This window comes from Peromyscus maniculatus, chromosome 8, assembly GCF_049852395.1.
Source record: "Peromyscus maniculatus bairdii isolate BWxNUB_F1_BW_parent chromosome 8, HU_Pman_BW_mat_3.1, whole genome shotgun sequence".
Classification (NCBI taxonomy): Eukaryota; Metazoa; Chordata; class Mammalia; order Rodentia; family Cricetidae; genus Peromyscus; species Peromyscus maniculatus.
The window spans coordinates 30,569,693-30,584,754 of record NC_134859.1 but is presented as its reverse complement, the minus strand read 5'-3'; the positions used below and the strand labels follow the sequence as shown (position 1 = coordinate 30,584,754).

Below are 15,062 nucleotides of genomic sequence, written 5' to 3'. Positions count from 1 at the left end.
GCAGCATCTTAACATTCAATGATCCAGGCAGTGGTGGCACACACCTTTGATCCCAGTACTCAGGAGGCAGAGGCAGGCAGATCTCTGAGTTCGAGGCCAGCCTGGTCTACAGACTGAGTTCCAGGACAGCCAGGACTACATAGAGAAATCCTGTCTCAAAAAAAAAAAAGACACATCCAAAGAGATGGAGAGATGGCAATGATCCAGTAGAATTCTTACCTCAAAACTCTGTCCTCAGTATCGTTAGGAAGACCATACAAGGTTAGCTAGTTATTTTATAATTTGGTTTTGGGGGGGGGGGAGATGTAGGGTGGGGGAAGTGATGAGGACACCCTCTGGAAACTCTTGTTTGAACACAGCACCCTCTCGCGGACAGATGGGAAAGTGCTCACACTGCTTACTCAACACCCACACTCTGGGAGCCTCTATGGACAATTTAGTAACAACTGAAATGTGCATCAGGGTATGGAGAAGCTTGGCTTCAGATGGTTTAAGATCTCTTCTCATTGTGTAGCCTTGGCTGACCTGGAACTCTCTCTGTAACCCTTCTGACATAAAATACAGATCCACCTGCCTCTGCCTCACCAGTGCTGGGATCAAGGTATCTACCACCATATCTTGTATTACCTAAGATTTTGGAAGCTGAGATTGTGAGGTAGATGTATTTCTTTCAACTCCCCTATTCTAATATGGAGTACTAGTAAACATGTATTAGAAAGATGTTAGTTGAAGGGCAGACCAGTGGGTACAATAAGAGCAGGTGTCCCTTCTGCTCTTGCTCCAGGGACTCCTGGTTTCTACAGTTGATTCTTCTTTCTGGAGCAGTTTATTCACATGTAAATTGAGAGGGTTGGTCCAGGTGTTAAAGTCCCTCCACTCTCCAGCCATCTCCAAAGCAGCATGGTCCCCAGGCCTAGAGTCACACCTCAAGTGAAGATCTTTGCTGCAGCTTCAGACACAGCCCAGGGGCACATTAGCAATGCTCCCACCCTAGTGATGTTCTCCTCTAGTCTGTTTGTATCAGTGAGTAGATGCTATCTAGTAGGTGGATTGGGGAACTGGAGAGACTCAATTTTCACACAGAACAGGTGAATGTGTGGCCGGGTGATAAGAATGGAATTCTGGGAGAGACTCGTCTTTATCCATCAGCAGCTTTGGAAGTCCATCAGCAGCTAAGATTTGAAGGAGAGACTGTAAGAAGCTGGGGCTCTCCTACCTAACTGGTAAGTACAGTCTTCTGCAGACTCATGCTGGAGAGAAGCAATCAGGATAGTGCTCCTTGGAGTTATGGGATTATATGGGATTGTATGTGGGACATTAGGGCAACGTAACATCCAATAGAGTTATTTGGATTCTTGGAGTTAGATCTTTATTTAAACGGAATAATAAACTTTCATAGATGAGCTGTTTGTTTGTTTGGGTTTTTCAAGACTATTTCTTTTTGCATAGCCTTGGCTGTCCTGGAACTCACTCTATAGATCAGGCTAGCCTCAAACTCACAGAGATCTGCCTCCCTCTACTTCCGGAGTGTTGGGATTAAAGGTATGGGTCACCACTGCCTGGCTCATAGAAGAGTTATTAAAGCCTTCTTGATTAAGGTTAACATGAGAAATAAGAAGAAAGCTGTAGAAAACAGGCTGGTACTCTTGAATTAATCCCTACTTATTTAGGTGGTGTCTATGAGTAACATGTAATGTTATCTAAATAATATGAAAATGGGAACAAGGAGGTGAGAACACAGCTATAACTTCAGTCTTCTTCATTGACTTGTTCGTTTGCAGATTAAGAAAAATTTGTAAGAAATGATTTGTATGAAATGTAAAGAAAAAACAAAGGGCAGCTGTAGGATGGCTCGGTGATAGTGAGTTTGTGTGTCAAGAAGGCATTACTGCCAGGTGGTGGTGGTGCACATGTTTAATCCCAGCAGTAGGGAGGTAGAGTCAGGCAGATCTCTGAGTTTGAGGCCAGCCTGGGCTACAGAATGAGTGCCAGGACAGCCAGGGCCACACAGAGAAACTCTGTGTGTAACCGAAAAAAAAAAAAAAAAAAAAAAGGAAGGGGTCACTGTGTGTGAGGCAGTGAATGTCTGTATGTGCCCTGTCCTCAGCAGAACTCAAAAGGAACAGAATGGTAGGTGCCACATGCTGCCAAGTAGTTTTATTGATAAAAAGCCACAAGGCTGATACTCATGTGGGCTTTAGATTTCTAAAATTTATCTATTAATTAACAGCTTTTAGATTTTTCTCACCCAAAATAGTCTTAGTGTTTGGCCAGCCATTTGCAGCATTAGGGGTCCTGATCCCCTTCCAAATACAGAGGCTGTTAGTGTGAGTCGTGTGGGTCCCAGGCCTGAGGATGCTGAGCCATCCCATCACAGGTGTTCTCATGACATCTGTCACTGGCCTCAGAGACTAGAAAAGGCTGTCCATTTCCTCTCTGAGAGGAGGTCCTGGGATGTCTGAACAGAAGTGAAGGTCATAAAGTACTAGTGGGCTTACTTCTTTCTATTCTTACGGCTTAGCAATTAAAAAGCAAAAGTTGAAATCTAGAAGTTAGAATTGGAATGCATAGAGCATCCTCTATAAATGGTCATTTATAAAAGCAGCTGCCTTGGGGATTCTGTGAGGATTAGGTACCTGTGAGTAAACAGCCCAGCATCTCCTTCACAGCAGATTCTCCGAAAAGCTGAGCAAACACTGCTGCTATTTTATCTAGAAGAAAAGCTAGGCATGGCGGGGCTCTGTGAATGGAAGGTTTGGATTTGTACCCAGTGCTTTTCAGGGTGTCTCTAGACATCCCTCCGGAACACGCGGCCTCAGTCACTGTGAGGGGCAGCATGAGTGATCCTTTGCTTTCTTGTTCATTCCATCTCACCAGTGAAGAACTTGGATGAGGCTTAGGGACCAACCATTGTGGCCACTGAGCAGAAACAGCCCCATGCCCATCAGAGGGCAAGCTCCTCTTCGCCATCAGAAGGCTGGTGCTCACTCAGGGTTCTACCAGGAAACACATTCTTCTTGTCTCTGCCTTCGGTTTTCTCTGTGTTTGCTGCTTTATTTGTGCCAAGACCAGGAACGAGATTGATGATTATGTGTGGGGATGGATCGGGAAGAAGAGGCTGTTTTGGAGGACAGCTTTCCCTGTCCAAGGCACACAGTCCTCCACCACTGGGAACTTACAGAGCCCTGGGTAGAACCTTTGAATATGGGCTTTCTTGGCCCAGGAGAACAGGCTCACATGATTCATGTCATCAGGGGTCAAAGAAAAGTTGCATTCTGAGAATTAAGGCATGACCAGATACCATGTACTGAGTGCCACAGGCAAGTAGAGTAGCTTCTTTTTGTCCTCCAGGTCAACAGCGTGATGCATCCTCAAGTCTTCATTTCAGGCCTCATACTGCTTCTCCCAGGTAAGTGAGTAGGTGAGCTGGGGGAGGGTGTGTGTTGTGGAGATGATTCGATACGACACAGAAAAAATACATTCCTTGGTATTTGTTGATTATGAATTCTGTAGAGAGGAGAGAACCAGGGTAAAATTGGAGTTCTGGAGAAATTATTTATTTGGATGTATTTCAAAGCTGATGGCCAAAAATAAATAAATAAATAAATAAATAAATAAATAAATAAATAAATAAATAATAAAACCACAAGAGCACATGAGGAGTGACTACATGTGCATGCATGTGATAGACTAATAAGGGCTGAGCTCATGTTTCTGATATGTCACCCACTTATAACAAGGGATTCTTACTTGGATTTTCTTAAGGACTGATCCTAAAACCTCACTTCTCATAGAGTTCTAAAATCCTTTCTGAAAATTGATGCTGAAGTATAAAACTTCTGCCTTTAAGTCAATAATGCTGTAAACAAAACCTTGGCTTTGTTATTTGTATAGGAGAGGAGGGTAAGGAGTTGATGGTTCCACTTTGAATATCATAAAGGGGAGGGACAGAGGTGGTTTGGGACAGGGTCTCCTGAACCCTGGTTGTTCTTGAACTCACTAGTTACCCTAGGCTGGCTTTGAACTTCTGACTTTCCTGCTTCCACCTCTCACAGTCTGCTTTTGCAGGTACCCATCAACACACACGGCTTCTAGGACACAGCAGGTTTAAGTTTGAAAACTTAAACTTGAAGTACAGTTTGCAATCCTCTGTCCCAGTTAGCTAAGAGCAGCACTAGTCTTGCCCAGGAAAGAGCTCACCATTTCATTATCTGATACCAAATAGAGACCTCTGAATAGATATACAGGTGTACAGTAACATAGAGATGGAGCAGGTTGTATTTATATAAGTATGTATGTATATATGTATGTATATACACACATATATATATGTATATATGTGTGTGTGTATATATATATATATCCATGTAACAACAATTAGTGATAAAAAGAGGCCATAAGTTTGAAAGAGAGCAAGGAGGGCTGTATGTGAGGGTTTCAAGGGAGGTTGGGAAAGGGGGAAATGACGTAATCATAATCTGATCTTAAAAAGTAAAATAAATAACTTTTAAAAATTAAATTAGAGCTGGTCTCAGTGGCACATGCTTGTAATTCCATCTTTCAGGTATCTGAGGCAGGAGGATAGTCAGTGCGAGCAAGCTTAGGCTACAGAGCAAGACCCTGAGTAAAACGCAAACCAACAGGTCAGGCCTGGTGGGGACTTTAACCCCAACATCCAGAAGGTAGATGCAGGAGAATCTCTAAGAATTTCGGGCTAGCTAGTTTATAAGTGGGTTCTAAGCCTGCCATGGCTACCCAGTGAGCTCTGACTCAAAAAGGAAAATGAAAGAAAAACAAACAATAGTAACCAAAAACAAGAGAGAGAGAGAGAGAGAGAATGAGAGAGAGAGAGAGAACCCCTTCTCTATTTCCCCTTCTTTGCCACAGCTGCTGTAGAATCCTTCCCAGAAGTACATGGAGTGGTGGGTCACCCTGTGACACTGCCGTGTACTTATCCAGTGTCTAACGGACTCTCACCCACGTGTTGGGGCCGATTGGCATGTTTTACTGATAAATGTAAAAATGTTGTTATTTTGACCAATGGATACTACGTCTACTATGAGAGGAACAATCGTTACCACCTAAAGGGGCAGCTTCTTCGAGGAAATGTGTCCTTGACAATAGAGAATGTCACTGAGAATGACAGTGGTCTCTACTGCTGTCGGGTGGAAATGGCAGGATGGAATGGTGTACGGAGACTGACCATCTCACTGCAAGTTCAACCAGGTAAGCGTGCCTTGTTGCCTTGCTTATTTCTTACAAGTGAACCGAGTCTTCTATTTTGCTAATAATTTGTTATTTTCCTAGAACAAGGAAACAAAAGCTCTTATAAACATTTTTGCTACTAAACACTTGCTTTTGTTTTTTGTTTTGAAATGTAATCTCATGTATCTTGATTTCTACAATCTCCTGATCCCCATGCCTCTAGCTCTTTAGTCCTGAGAACACAAATAAGTTTCATCAAACACAGCCTGAATATTTCCTTCTGAGGTACAGAATACCTTTCATGTGCTTGGATCAACCTTAATTCAAAACCATGAGCTAAGCCAGGATCCATGCCCTACCTGTGTACTTGGGACAGTCTTGTTGGTCCATGAAACTGTCTCCACTTTCTGTCCTGAAACCCAGTGGGGAGCTTTATTTAAGCTGAAGTGACTTGAATGAAAGGGACCCCCAGCCTCTGAGTTAATGTCTTGTGACATTAAACCACCTGTCCTTAGCACTGTAAAAGCACAATAGCTCTAACCGGAAAAGCAGGCAACGCAGGGTGCTGCTGTGCAGATGATTTAGACATCCCCCCAGGAAGATGCAGTCCCAGTCACTGTTAGTGGCAGCATAAGTGATCCTTTGCTTTCTTGTTCAGTCCATCTTTCTAGTGAAGAACTTGGCCTAGGGACCAACCGTTGTGGCCACTGAGCAGAAATAGCCCCATGCCCACCAGTTACTGTCTTGCGACATTAAACCACCTGTCCTAAGCACTGTAAAAGCACAACTGCTCTAACCTGAAAAGCAGGCAATGCAGGATGCTGCTGTGCAGATGAGCTGACTTCAACAAGGGTCAGCTGACCTTGCTGAGTGCAGGCCACATCATAGACTGAAAGTTCCACTCCATGTCAGGCCCTGCTTTGGGCTTTTAAAATAGTCCTTACATCACGTCACAAAATTATCCTTTTACATACAAAAATGGCCACATGGGAAAGTGTTTGTCTTCCAACACCTGTTGAGTGGTTACTAGTGAGAAGTTTGTGAAAGCTCTAGGTCTTAAATCATTAGAGTTCCTTTGTGATGTGGACATCCTGATTTTCTTTCAGCTTTTAGTTAAAGGTTGAATTGTGAGGATGTGCCAACTTCTGATGCTATTTCCTAATCCCCTTGACTATAGAAGTTTATGGTAACCTGTCTGCATTCTTTTTCAATTCAGACCATTATCTTGTAATTGTATATATCAACCTTATACTTTGCTTTTTATTTTTTATTTCTTTGACTTATTTATTTATTGCTGATATAGGATCACAGTGTATAGTATGGCTGGTCTGGATGTCCATATGTAGATCAGACTGGCCTCGAACACACAGATCCAACTGCCCCTGCTTTCTGAGTGATGGGATTAAAAGCCTATATTGCCATGTCTAGTTGCATGAAATTATTAAGAGTAGGCTTTAATCAAGCTTAGAAATTCTTTCACAGGTCACTGTTGAAAAGTCTTCTGGCTGGCTGGTCAATGGGTCCATGAGTGACACTCTGCCTTATCCTTTAACAACCAAGTCTATATCTTCTCATGGTTTAAACACACGGAGCTTCCTCTTCAGCGTCCCAGGACCCTCATCAGCTCCTTTGGACTTCCCCATCTACCTGGGAGGAAAAAAATGCCCCAGAGCAAGAAAAGCAAAGGTCTTGAGCTGATGGTTCTTTCCTGGATTTGTTCTCATAGTGACCTTCTGACTAGATTTTTCACAGGCTTGCTTTTCTCTCCACCTCAGAGATTTATACTCTCCAGAGAGGGGCTTGGATCATGCTCAAGCATCTGGCTACACATTAGACTGATTCAGCAAACTTTAGCCAGGACTGGATCTGGTTAGGTGACAGACCCACTCACTGGTGTGAAGAGTTTCACTGAAGCACAGCCACAGGACTCATTGCTGTGTTGGAAGCCGTGACTTTCCAACTGGTTGAGGTGCATGCTTGCTAGTCAACAATGTTTTTAGGTTCCCAGGCTGAAAACATTTACTATTTGGCCATTACAAAGAACAAGGGTTAGAGGGTGTTAGAGATGGCTCCATTTCCATGGTAGGAGCACTTGTTACCAAGCTCAATAACCTGAGTTCAAGTCCTGGGACTCACAAGGTAGAAGGAAAAAAACATCTCTCAAGCTGTCCTCTGACCTCTACATATAGGACACACACACACACACACACACACACACACACACACACACACACACACACACACAGAGGAAGGCTGACCCTTGCATTTACTGCTTCCCTGCATATTGTAGGTACACACATTTCTTTTCCTTTTTTCAAGGCAAAAGCTATCTAGATTCCAAATTACATTTTATCCTTTAAAGGAAAGCAAGGTCAAGCCAATTGTTCTCAATTCCCAAGGTTTTATTTTGTAGTTAGCAGAGTTAGGATTGGATAAAGCTGCTTATGAGGGAACTTGTCATCTGACAAAAACACTGTGTGCTCCTGCTGGGGTCCTTCACTCAGTATTTCCTTCCAGGCTCCCGTTTCCCTTAATTCCCTTCATTGGCTATCTGTGCACTCTCAGAACATCAGTAAGCTGTTTGGATTCTTACAGCACTCCTGACTCTTGATTTGTGAATTCCCGATCAAGTCTGCCTAATTTGAGAATCCAAAGTCTGAGTGTGAGAAAAATGTGGCAGAAAAGCAGACTCGATCTCAAAACTGCCTAAGACTGCTTTATTAGAACAGTGAGGAGCCCTGGCCTTTCTGTGGGATGATGGTTGAGCACATTTAGAGGGGATGAGGAACACACACACACACACACACACACACGCCACTCACACACATAATTATACACATACACTCTGTGTGTGTGTGTGTGTGTGTGTGTGTGTGTGTGTGTGTGTGTGTGTGTGCACGCAGCTACCAGGAAGTTACAGCTGTTTCGTGGTTTGACCAGGAGTGGGGTTGGTTGTTTTCAATACCCAGGCATATTGTTTCTGCAGGTGGAACTGAATGGTCAGCATGGGGCTATTCAATTATTTATGGCTAGGGCCTATTACTCAGTAAAACCTGACTCAATGCCTCATGACCTGAGACTATTACCCAACATGCAGTGCTTCAGGATCTGAGAACTTGGGGGCACTGACTTGATGATAAATCTGGAAAATCCAACACCATGTCATTTCCATGCACTATCCATTTCCATGCATTATCAAGACTTTGTTACCATACCAGTATTAACCAATGTGGCTATATGTATATGTTGTGGCAATTCATATTTAGACTTGAGCCCCATCCATAAGTTATTACCTATATGCAATAGCCCAAAACTTTCAGAAATACCCAAATTATGAAACTCCTGGTACCAAGCAATTCTGGATAAGGGAAATTCACCCTGTTTCTCTTAGATTGGAAGAAACAAAGGAATAGTATGTCCATTCTATACTCAAATGAGCAAATCCCTTGTGTTGGGCCTCGCATGGGATCTCTCATAGGCCAATGGGGCTAGTTTACTTTCAGCTAAGATGCAGGGCTGTGTGGTATGTACCCTTATAACTGACTGCTTTGTGCATACTGATCTTGTAATCTGTAGAAGTCAGTCACTTACCAGTGAAAGGTAGACAATCAGTCCCAGGGCCCCCATACCCTCACAATCTCACAGAGATGCTTAGACATCTGAGGACCTGACACCTGTCATTTATACAGTGTGTCCTTAGGAACATGGGCTCTGTACTCAGCTCCATGTGATAAGTGCAGCTGCCTCCTATTAGTCCTGCCCAGTCCTAGTTGGTCAATGACAAAGAACAGAAGTTCAGGAGAGAAGCCTCTGCCTGGGGACAGCCTCTTGCTGGTGCTATAGCAAAAGCTCTTGTCTCTTCTTGTTGACCCATCTGTGCTTTCATGTTGCTTTCTAAATCCTGGAATTCTAGCAAGCAATAGAAGTGTCACAGCTTTTTCTTCCTAGAAAAAGTATTGATTTCCTCACCTCCCATTGGCTGGTGGGTACATCAACTAGGAGGACTCTGAAGGCCTAGACTACAAGATGAGTTTGCAGACGGCTCTAGGTTATAATTGAGATTTTAGAGCATAAGGATTTGTGAGAAAATGCACTTTATTCCAGGTGGCTGCACACACTAGAGAACTGTGAGATCTCTCAGGACTGACAGAACTTTTCAATACTTAGTTTCTGCCTGTTTCAGAAGATGGGCTCATGGCTGAGTTTGGAGGATAAGGATAAGTGACTGATGAAAAACAGAGATTTAGAAAAAAAAAGTGATGGCTGATGTGATCATGTGATCAGCTAGGGGTATTTAGTGGAATCTTTTTGAGGTTTTTTGTTTGTTCATTTGTTTTTCTTTAAGATGTGGGATAACTCTGTAGCTCTTATTTGCCTGGAACTCACTATATCAATCAGTAGTCTGGCCTCAAACTCATAGATCACCCTACCTCAGTCACCTGAAACAATGTCTCTGTCAACAAGGTGGGTAATATAGTATCCTTTCCTCCATCTTAGGACAATGAGCCATTTTCCTTCCCATATCTCATGCTTCCTAGGCCTGATAGTTTTGTGTTAACTTGACACAAACTAAAGTCATTTGAGAGGAGGGAACTGCAATTAAGAAAATTTCTCTATAAGATCAGGATAGAGGAAAGCCTGAAGGGCATTTTCTTGCTTAGTGATTGACAGGAGAGGGCCCAGCCCATTGTGAGTGGTGCCATCCCTGGATTCTATAAGAAAGCTGGCTGAGCAAGCCATGATGAGCAAGCCAGTAAGCAGCATCCATGGCCTCTTCATCAGCTCCTGACTCCAGGACCCCGCCCTGCTTGAGTTCCTATCTGGACTTCATTGATGATGAACTGTGAGGTGGAAGCATAAGCTGAGTAAACCATTTTCTTCCCAAGTTTCTTTGGCCATAGATATGATGACAGCTATGCTACCATATTACTCACAGTATCTGGGATCTGTGGAAGTCACATATTCATGTGCCTCTTTTACAAAGCAAATCACTCAGTTTAATTCCAAACTCATCACTGGGCTTGATTGTTTATGCTCAATTGCCTTTTACAAGACAAGTAGGGTCTGTGATGAAAGCCCAAACCAGTAGTTGAGCACATTGGGGTAACATCAGAGTATGTCAATTCAGAGAAGAGCCACTGTTTTTCTCAGTAGAGGTATACCCTACTGACTGTTAATGCAGATAAAAGCACAAAAATGATGCATTCCTTAGAATTTTGAAAGAGGTATATATCTATGTAATCACCCCAAGCAAAAAAAGAACACACTTCCATCATCGTCAAATACATTTTATAGTCCCAGAGTTCCACTGTGCATGGCTATCTCTGATCATTGGGTCTTCTTCCATATTCTAGATTAGCCACAGGCCAATAAAGGTAAAGGTCTATGCTAAGGTCTAGGATATTTTCCTGTTCATTTCACTTGGTCCCTCTTCAGTTTACTTCTATTTCCCTAGGAACTGATCCGACACAGAACCCACCAAGGATCATGACTAAAAGCTTCTACATTGGAATCTCCATTGCCTTGGTGCTTCTACTTCTTGTTAGCACAATGGTTATCACAAGTAAGTAATTTTAAGATAGTTCCAAATGGTAGGATAAATGATAAACGGTAAATAATAAATGGTCATAGAATCCAAAGAATGTTTGCAAAGAAAAAGGTTTTACTTCTGTAGAAGGGTGCAAAGCCATTTTAATCCACTGAACAAGCATACCGTGGGGGTCCCACTGGGCCTTTAAGTGTAAATCAAGGGTCCTGTGCTCTAAATGCCCAGAGCTTGGCCTCGCATTCTCCTGAGACTGGCCCTATAAAGCAGTGCAGTGACTAGGGAGAATGGAGTCTGAGCATAGATTTTGATGGTAGGAAAATGCTTATTCCACAGCTCTTCTTGCCAATGGAGTCTTCCCACATTTCTTTCAAGATGGCACTTCCTCTGTCTTCTTTAGCCCTTTGCTAGAAGACAGTATGTTTCATGTGGGTTTCCCAGACCAAGGTACTAGAACAAGGATTCTCAGCCACTCTGACTGCCTTCCAGTAACTCCACATGCCATGGGGTTCACATTTCACATGACTCCTCTATATTCCCCAATCCAAGATACATACTGCAATCCCTTCTGGATCCCAGGGAGGTGTTAGGACATACTGTGCACTGAGATTGTTTCTAAAACTTATGAAATATTATGTGACCTTCGTTTTGAGTCACTACATGGGTACTAGGAGCCCAATCAGTGTTCTCTGCAAAAGCAACAAGTGCTCTTAACCACTGAGCCAAGTCTCTAGCTCCAGCCGTTTTTTAAATATTACTTCTTTTATTTTTTAAGAATATACTATAATAACATCATTTCCCCCTCACCTTTTCTTCCCCCAAGCTCTCCCATATATCATTCTGTCTCTCAAATTCATGACCTTTTACATAAATTATTACATGCATGAATGTATATGCATACATACATATATTCCTAAATACAACCTCCTCAGTCTATGCATTGTTCTTTGCATGCATGTTTTTTTTTTGTTCCAAGACATCGAACATGAGCTCATTATTGATCTGTTTCACATGACTAGATAGAAAACGGAGAATCAGAATATGCCTGCCTCTATTTAGATCTTGTTTATCTAAAATGATTAAGCTGACTCTGGTGGTATGCACCTATAATTCCAGGACTCGGGCTGCTGAGGCAGAAGAATCATAGCTCATGGACTATAATAGTAAGATAATGTTTAAAAGAGGGGACTAAAAATTGTAAAATAAATTACAAATACATTCCCTTCTTTAGCCCGACAATGTTTATTCTCCCCTGAAGGAGGGTGGTTACTGGGAATATAAAGATCTTTAACAGGAAGTAGGGGTGGGTGGGAGAGTAAGTGGTCCACACCTCCTAAGTTACACTAAGGAAGGAGTGAAAGCCAATATAGTGTCACTTTAGTGAGTGTTTTTAAAGGATCCCTGATGGACAAGATCATTAACAGGACCAGTGTCTCAGATCACCTTGTAGAGTCTATATTTAGCTTATTCTCCAGCAGCCAAATTAAAAACCGAGAGTTCTTCATTTCTTTCAGTGAAAGACAATTTACCGATGCCATTCTAGTGTGTTAGGGATGCTATGTGGGTGAATGTATCAAACCATGAATGAAGAGAAGATACTTCCTATAGGGTATAGGAAGGAACCTCCCAGGGAATGGTTCAACTAAAAACAGAAACAATATCCTTGATTAGAAGAAAAAAAGCACCACAAGTGTTTCTGAGGACATGTTCGATTTTCTTTTTAACCCCCCCTCCCTGCCTCCTCTCACCCAAATTTAGATTGCGTCTTTGTGAAAAAGAAGCCAGGATCTCTAAGGTAAGCTGGCTTGGCTTCTGTCGCTTGCTCTGGAGAACTTGCTATCTTGGAGATTTTTGTTGCTGTTGTTCTTTTCTCCTCCTCCTCTCCCCTTTCCTCCTCCTCTCCTTCTCCTCTTCCCATCTCTCTCCCTCTTCCTTCCTTCCCTCTCCCCTCCCATCTTCCTCTTTCTCCTCCTTCATTTTCCAGGCAGAGACATTTTGCCTGGCTCCTATTGTTCACCTTGGAGACTATAGTTCCCGGAGCCTCTCTTGTTACCGTACCTTCCAGGGATGTGTCAGCATTCTGATTTCCCTATCTGTGGGTCTGAACTGGTACCGAAGGAGCTCCTCAGCTCTGACAACTTGTTGTAAGTGCTGAATGGTAAATTTTGGTCTTTGGAGCTGAATTGAATGAGTTGCTTTGTGCAACAAATGCACTTATCCCTAAATCATGTCTCCAGCCCCAAATCTTGGGTTTGTATTATTATTGTTGTTGTTGTTATTTATTCAGAAACACCAAAGAAAATGTAACATATAAAAAGAAAAATAAGCTGTTTGAGGCCAGCCTAGACTTCTAGCAAGAAAAGTAAAAACTAAACTAGTAAAAACAAAAGCAACAAAACTAAACAGGCAAGTAAACACAGTCCACTTCTTGACAAATTGTAGGAAAGCTTTGTCCACATTCTCTGTAATTCTCAGAGGAGGTGTGTTCTTCATGTGCCTGACTATTCGTGCTGGTTCCACATTTCAGTAATAGAGACGGCCACTGTGTACAAATGACAAACTCCACTGTGTTGAAATGCCACCCATGAGTTAAAGCTAATCTGTTTTCTTCTCTGGTTTGCCCCTCCATGAGTTCTGGAAGCTCAAATGTCAGTCCACTGTGCCTACCCTGACTAATAGGGATGCAGGATGAGCTCTGCAAGTGAAGCCCCTCCCACAGCTGAGAGCATAGCTGGTGCCCAGATACTAACAGCGCTCTCCCAAAACTAATTCCTTGACCTCAAATAACCGACAATTTTGGGCTTGTGTCATATGCATGGCATACATGTAGTCTTTGAAACTGTGTCATAGACCGCCAGCTTTTGTGAAAAGGCGCTGTATTTTTCTATGTTTTTGTACTCCATGCTTAATGTTAGGGAATGTAGATACTATGCAGATTTCAAAACCCTTTCTACTTTTAAATAAGAATTTATTAGTGTGTGTGTGTGTGTGTGTGTGTGTGTGTGTGTGTGTGTACAGGTTCCATGGCATCTGTGGAGGTCAGAGGACAACTTTGTGGAGCTGGCTCTTTCCTTCTACCTTTATGTGGGCTCCAGGGATCTCACTCAGGTCACGAGGCTCTCCTGACCCATTCTAAAGGGTCACAGTGCAAAGCTGTAAACACAGCCATCATCCTGTTCCAAACACAGGTCCCACATACACATCGTGACTAGGTGGTTTGATGTTAGGTATGTGTCTCTTTGGATCATCCACTGTTGAGTTCCATTACATGCATATCCTGATGGATGCCAATATGAACTGATATTTTTAAAATAATTCTTAGTCTGATGCCTATGAAACATACTTTTCTATGGCTTAATACTAGGGCCCTGTGTGGCTCTGTTCACTGTTACAGTTTTTGTGAATAGGGCCCCTCAAATCCCCAGTGTACATCATAAGTAAAAGCTCTGCTCAGCCCTGAATGGTGATGGTGACCTCAAGTTATTTTCGTCAACATCTCTCTCTCTCTCTCTCTCTCTCTCTCTCTCTCTCTCTCTCTCTCTCTCTCTCTCTCTCTCTCTCTCTGCAGCTTGGTAGCATTCCGTGTCTGTAAGATCAGAACTTTACAGAACTCAAAGAACGTGCGACCACGAGTCCAGGAAAACATCTACATTATTGAAGACAGTCCTCCTGTCAAAGATTAAGTTGCAGTGGAACACAGCAACGAGATGTCACCAAGCTGGACACCCCTTTAAGCTCCAGGACTATTTTCTGTGTCGGTTCATCGGGTGTTCCTGCTTTCCAGCCATAGTGAAGAAGATGATCCTCTGCCTGGCCAGCCTCACTCTCACTGTTGAAATGATGTCCAGTCTCTCCACTCACCGCAGAGCCTTTTTCAACATGAACACTTTAATAGTTTGGATTTCCTTTAGACCCCACAATTCTTTTGTCCATGAAAGAAAAATCATTGGTAATGGAGGCCATTGACTTCTATGTTGTTTACTAAAACCATCCAGCAGAGAGGAAATAGGATTTAAAGATAAAAATAAAATAAAACGAAAGTGGGGAGGGTGAGATTTAAGTTAGAAGCACTTCATGGTTATGTCTTGTCTACTTAGTGTAACTCAAAACGTCACTTATCCTTACTATCTCCAAGGGGCTCTAGTCATGGAAGCTACAGGTTTTACTTTCCTCCATAGATGAACAGAAGAGAGACTAATATCACCATTAGAGGTGTGCATACTTTCTCATGGATCTTGAAATATGATTTGTGGTTATGTGGCTAATCTTAGGATAAGGATGGGTGTTGCATGTCAGGAGAGGTTGCCTTGGT

General features: G+C 42.6%; 1 protein-coding gene across 1 annotated transcript; it reads left to right on the top strand.

The window, feature by feature from the left end:
• The first annotated feature begins 1,083 nt into the window (after nucleotides 1-1,083).
• On the top strand, nucleotides 1,084-14,824 carry LOC102923251 (hepatitis A virus cellular receptor 1 homolog). The gene is made up of 6 exons (XM_042283888.2): nucleotides 1,084-1,223; nucleotides 3,352-3,409; nucleotides 4,888-5,226; nucleotides 10,661-10,768; nucleotides 12,509-12,545; nucleotides 14,319-14,824. Exons 2-6 carry the CDS (start codon nucleotides 3,364-3,366, stop codon nucleotides 14,431-14,433), a joined length of 645 nt encoding a protein of 214 aa, XP_042139822.2. The 5' UTR covers nucleotides 1,084-1,223; nucleotides 3,352-3,363; the 3' UTR covers nucleotides 14,434-14,824.
• The last annotated feature ends 238 nt before the right edge of the window (nucleotides 14,825-15,062 follow it).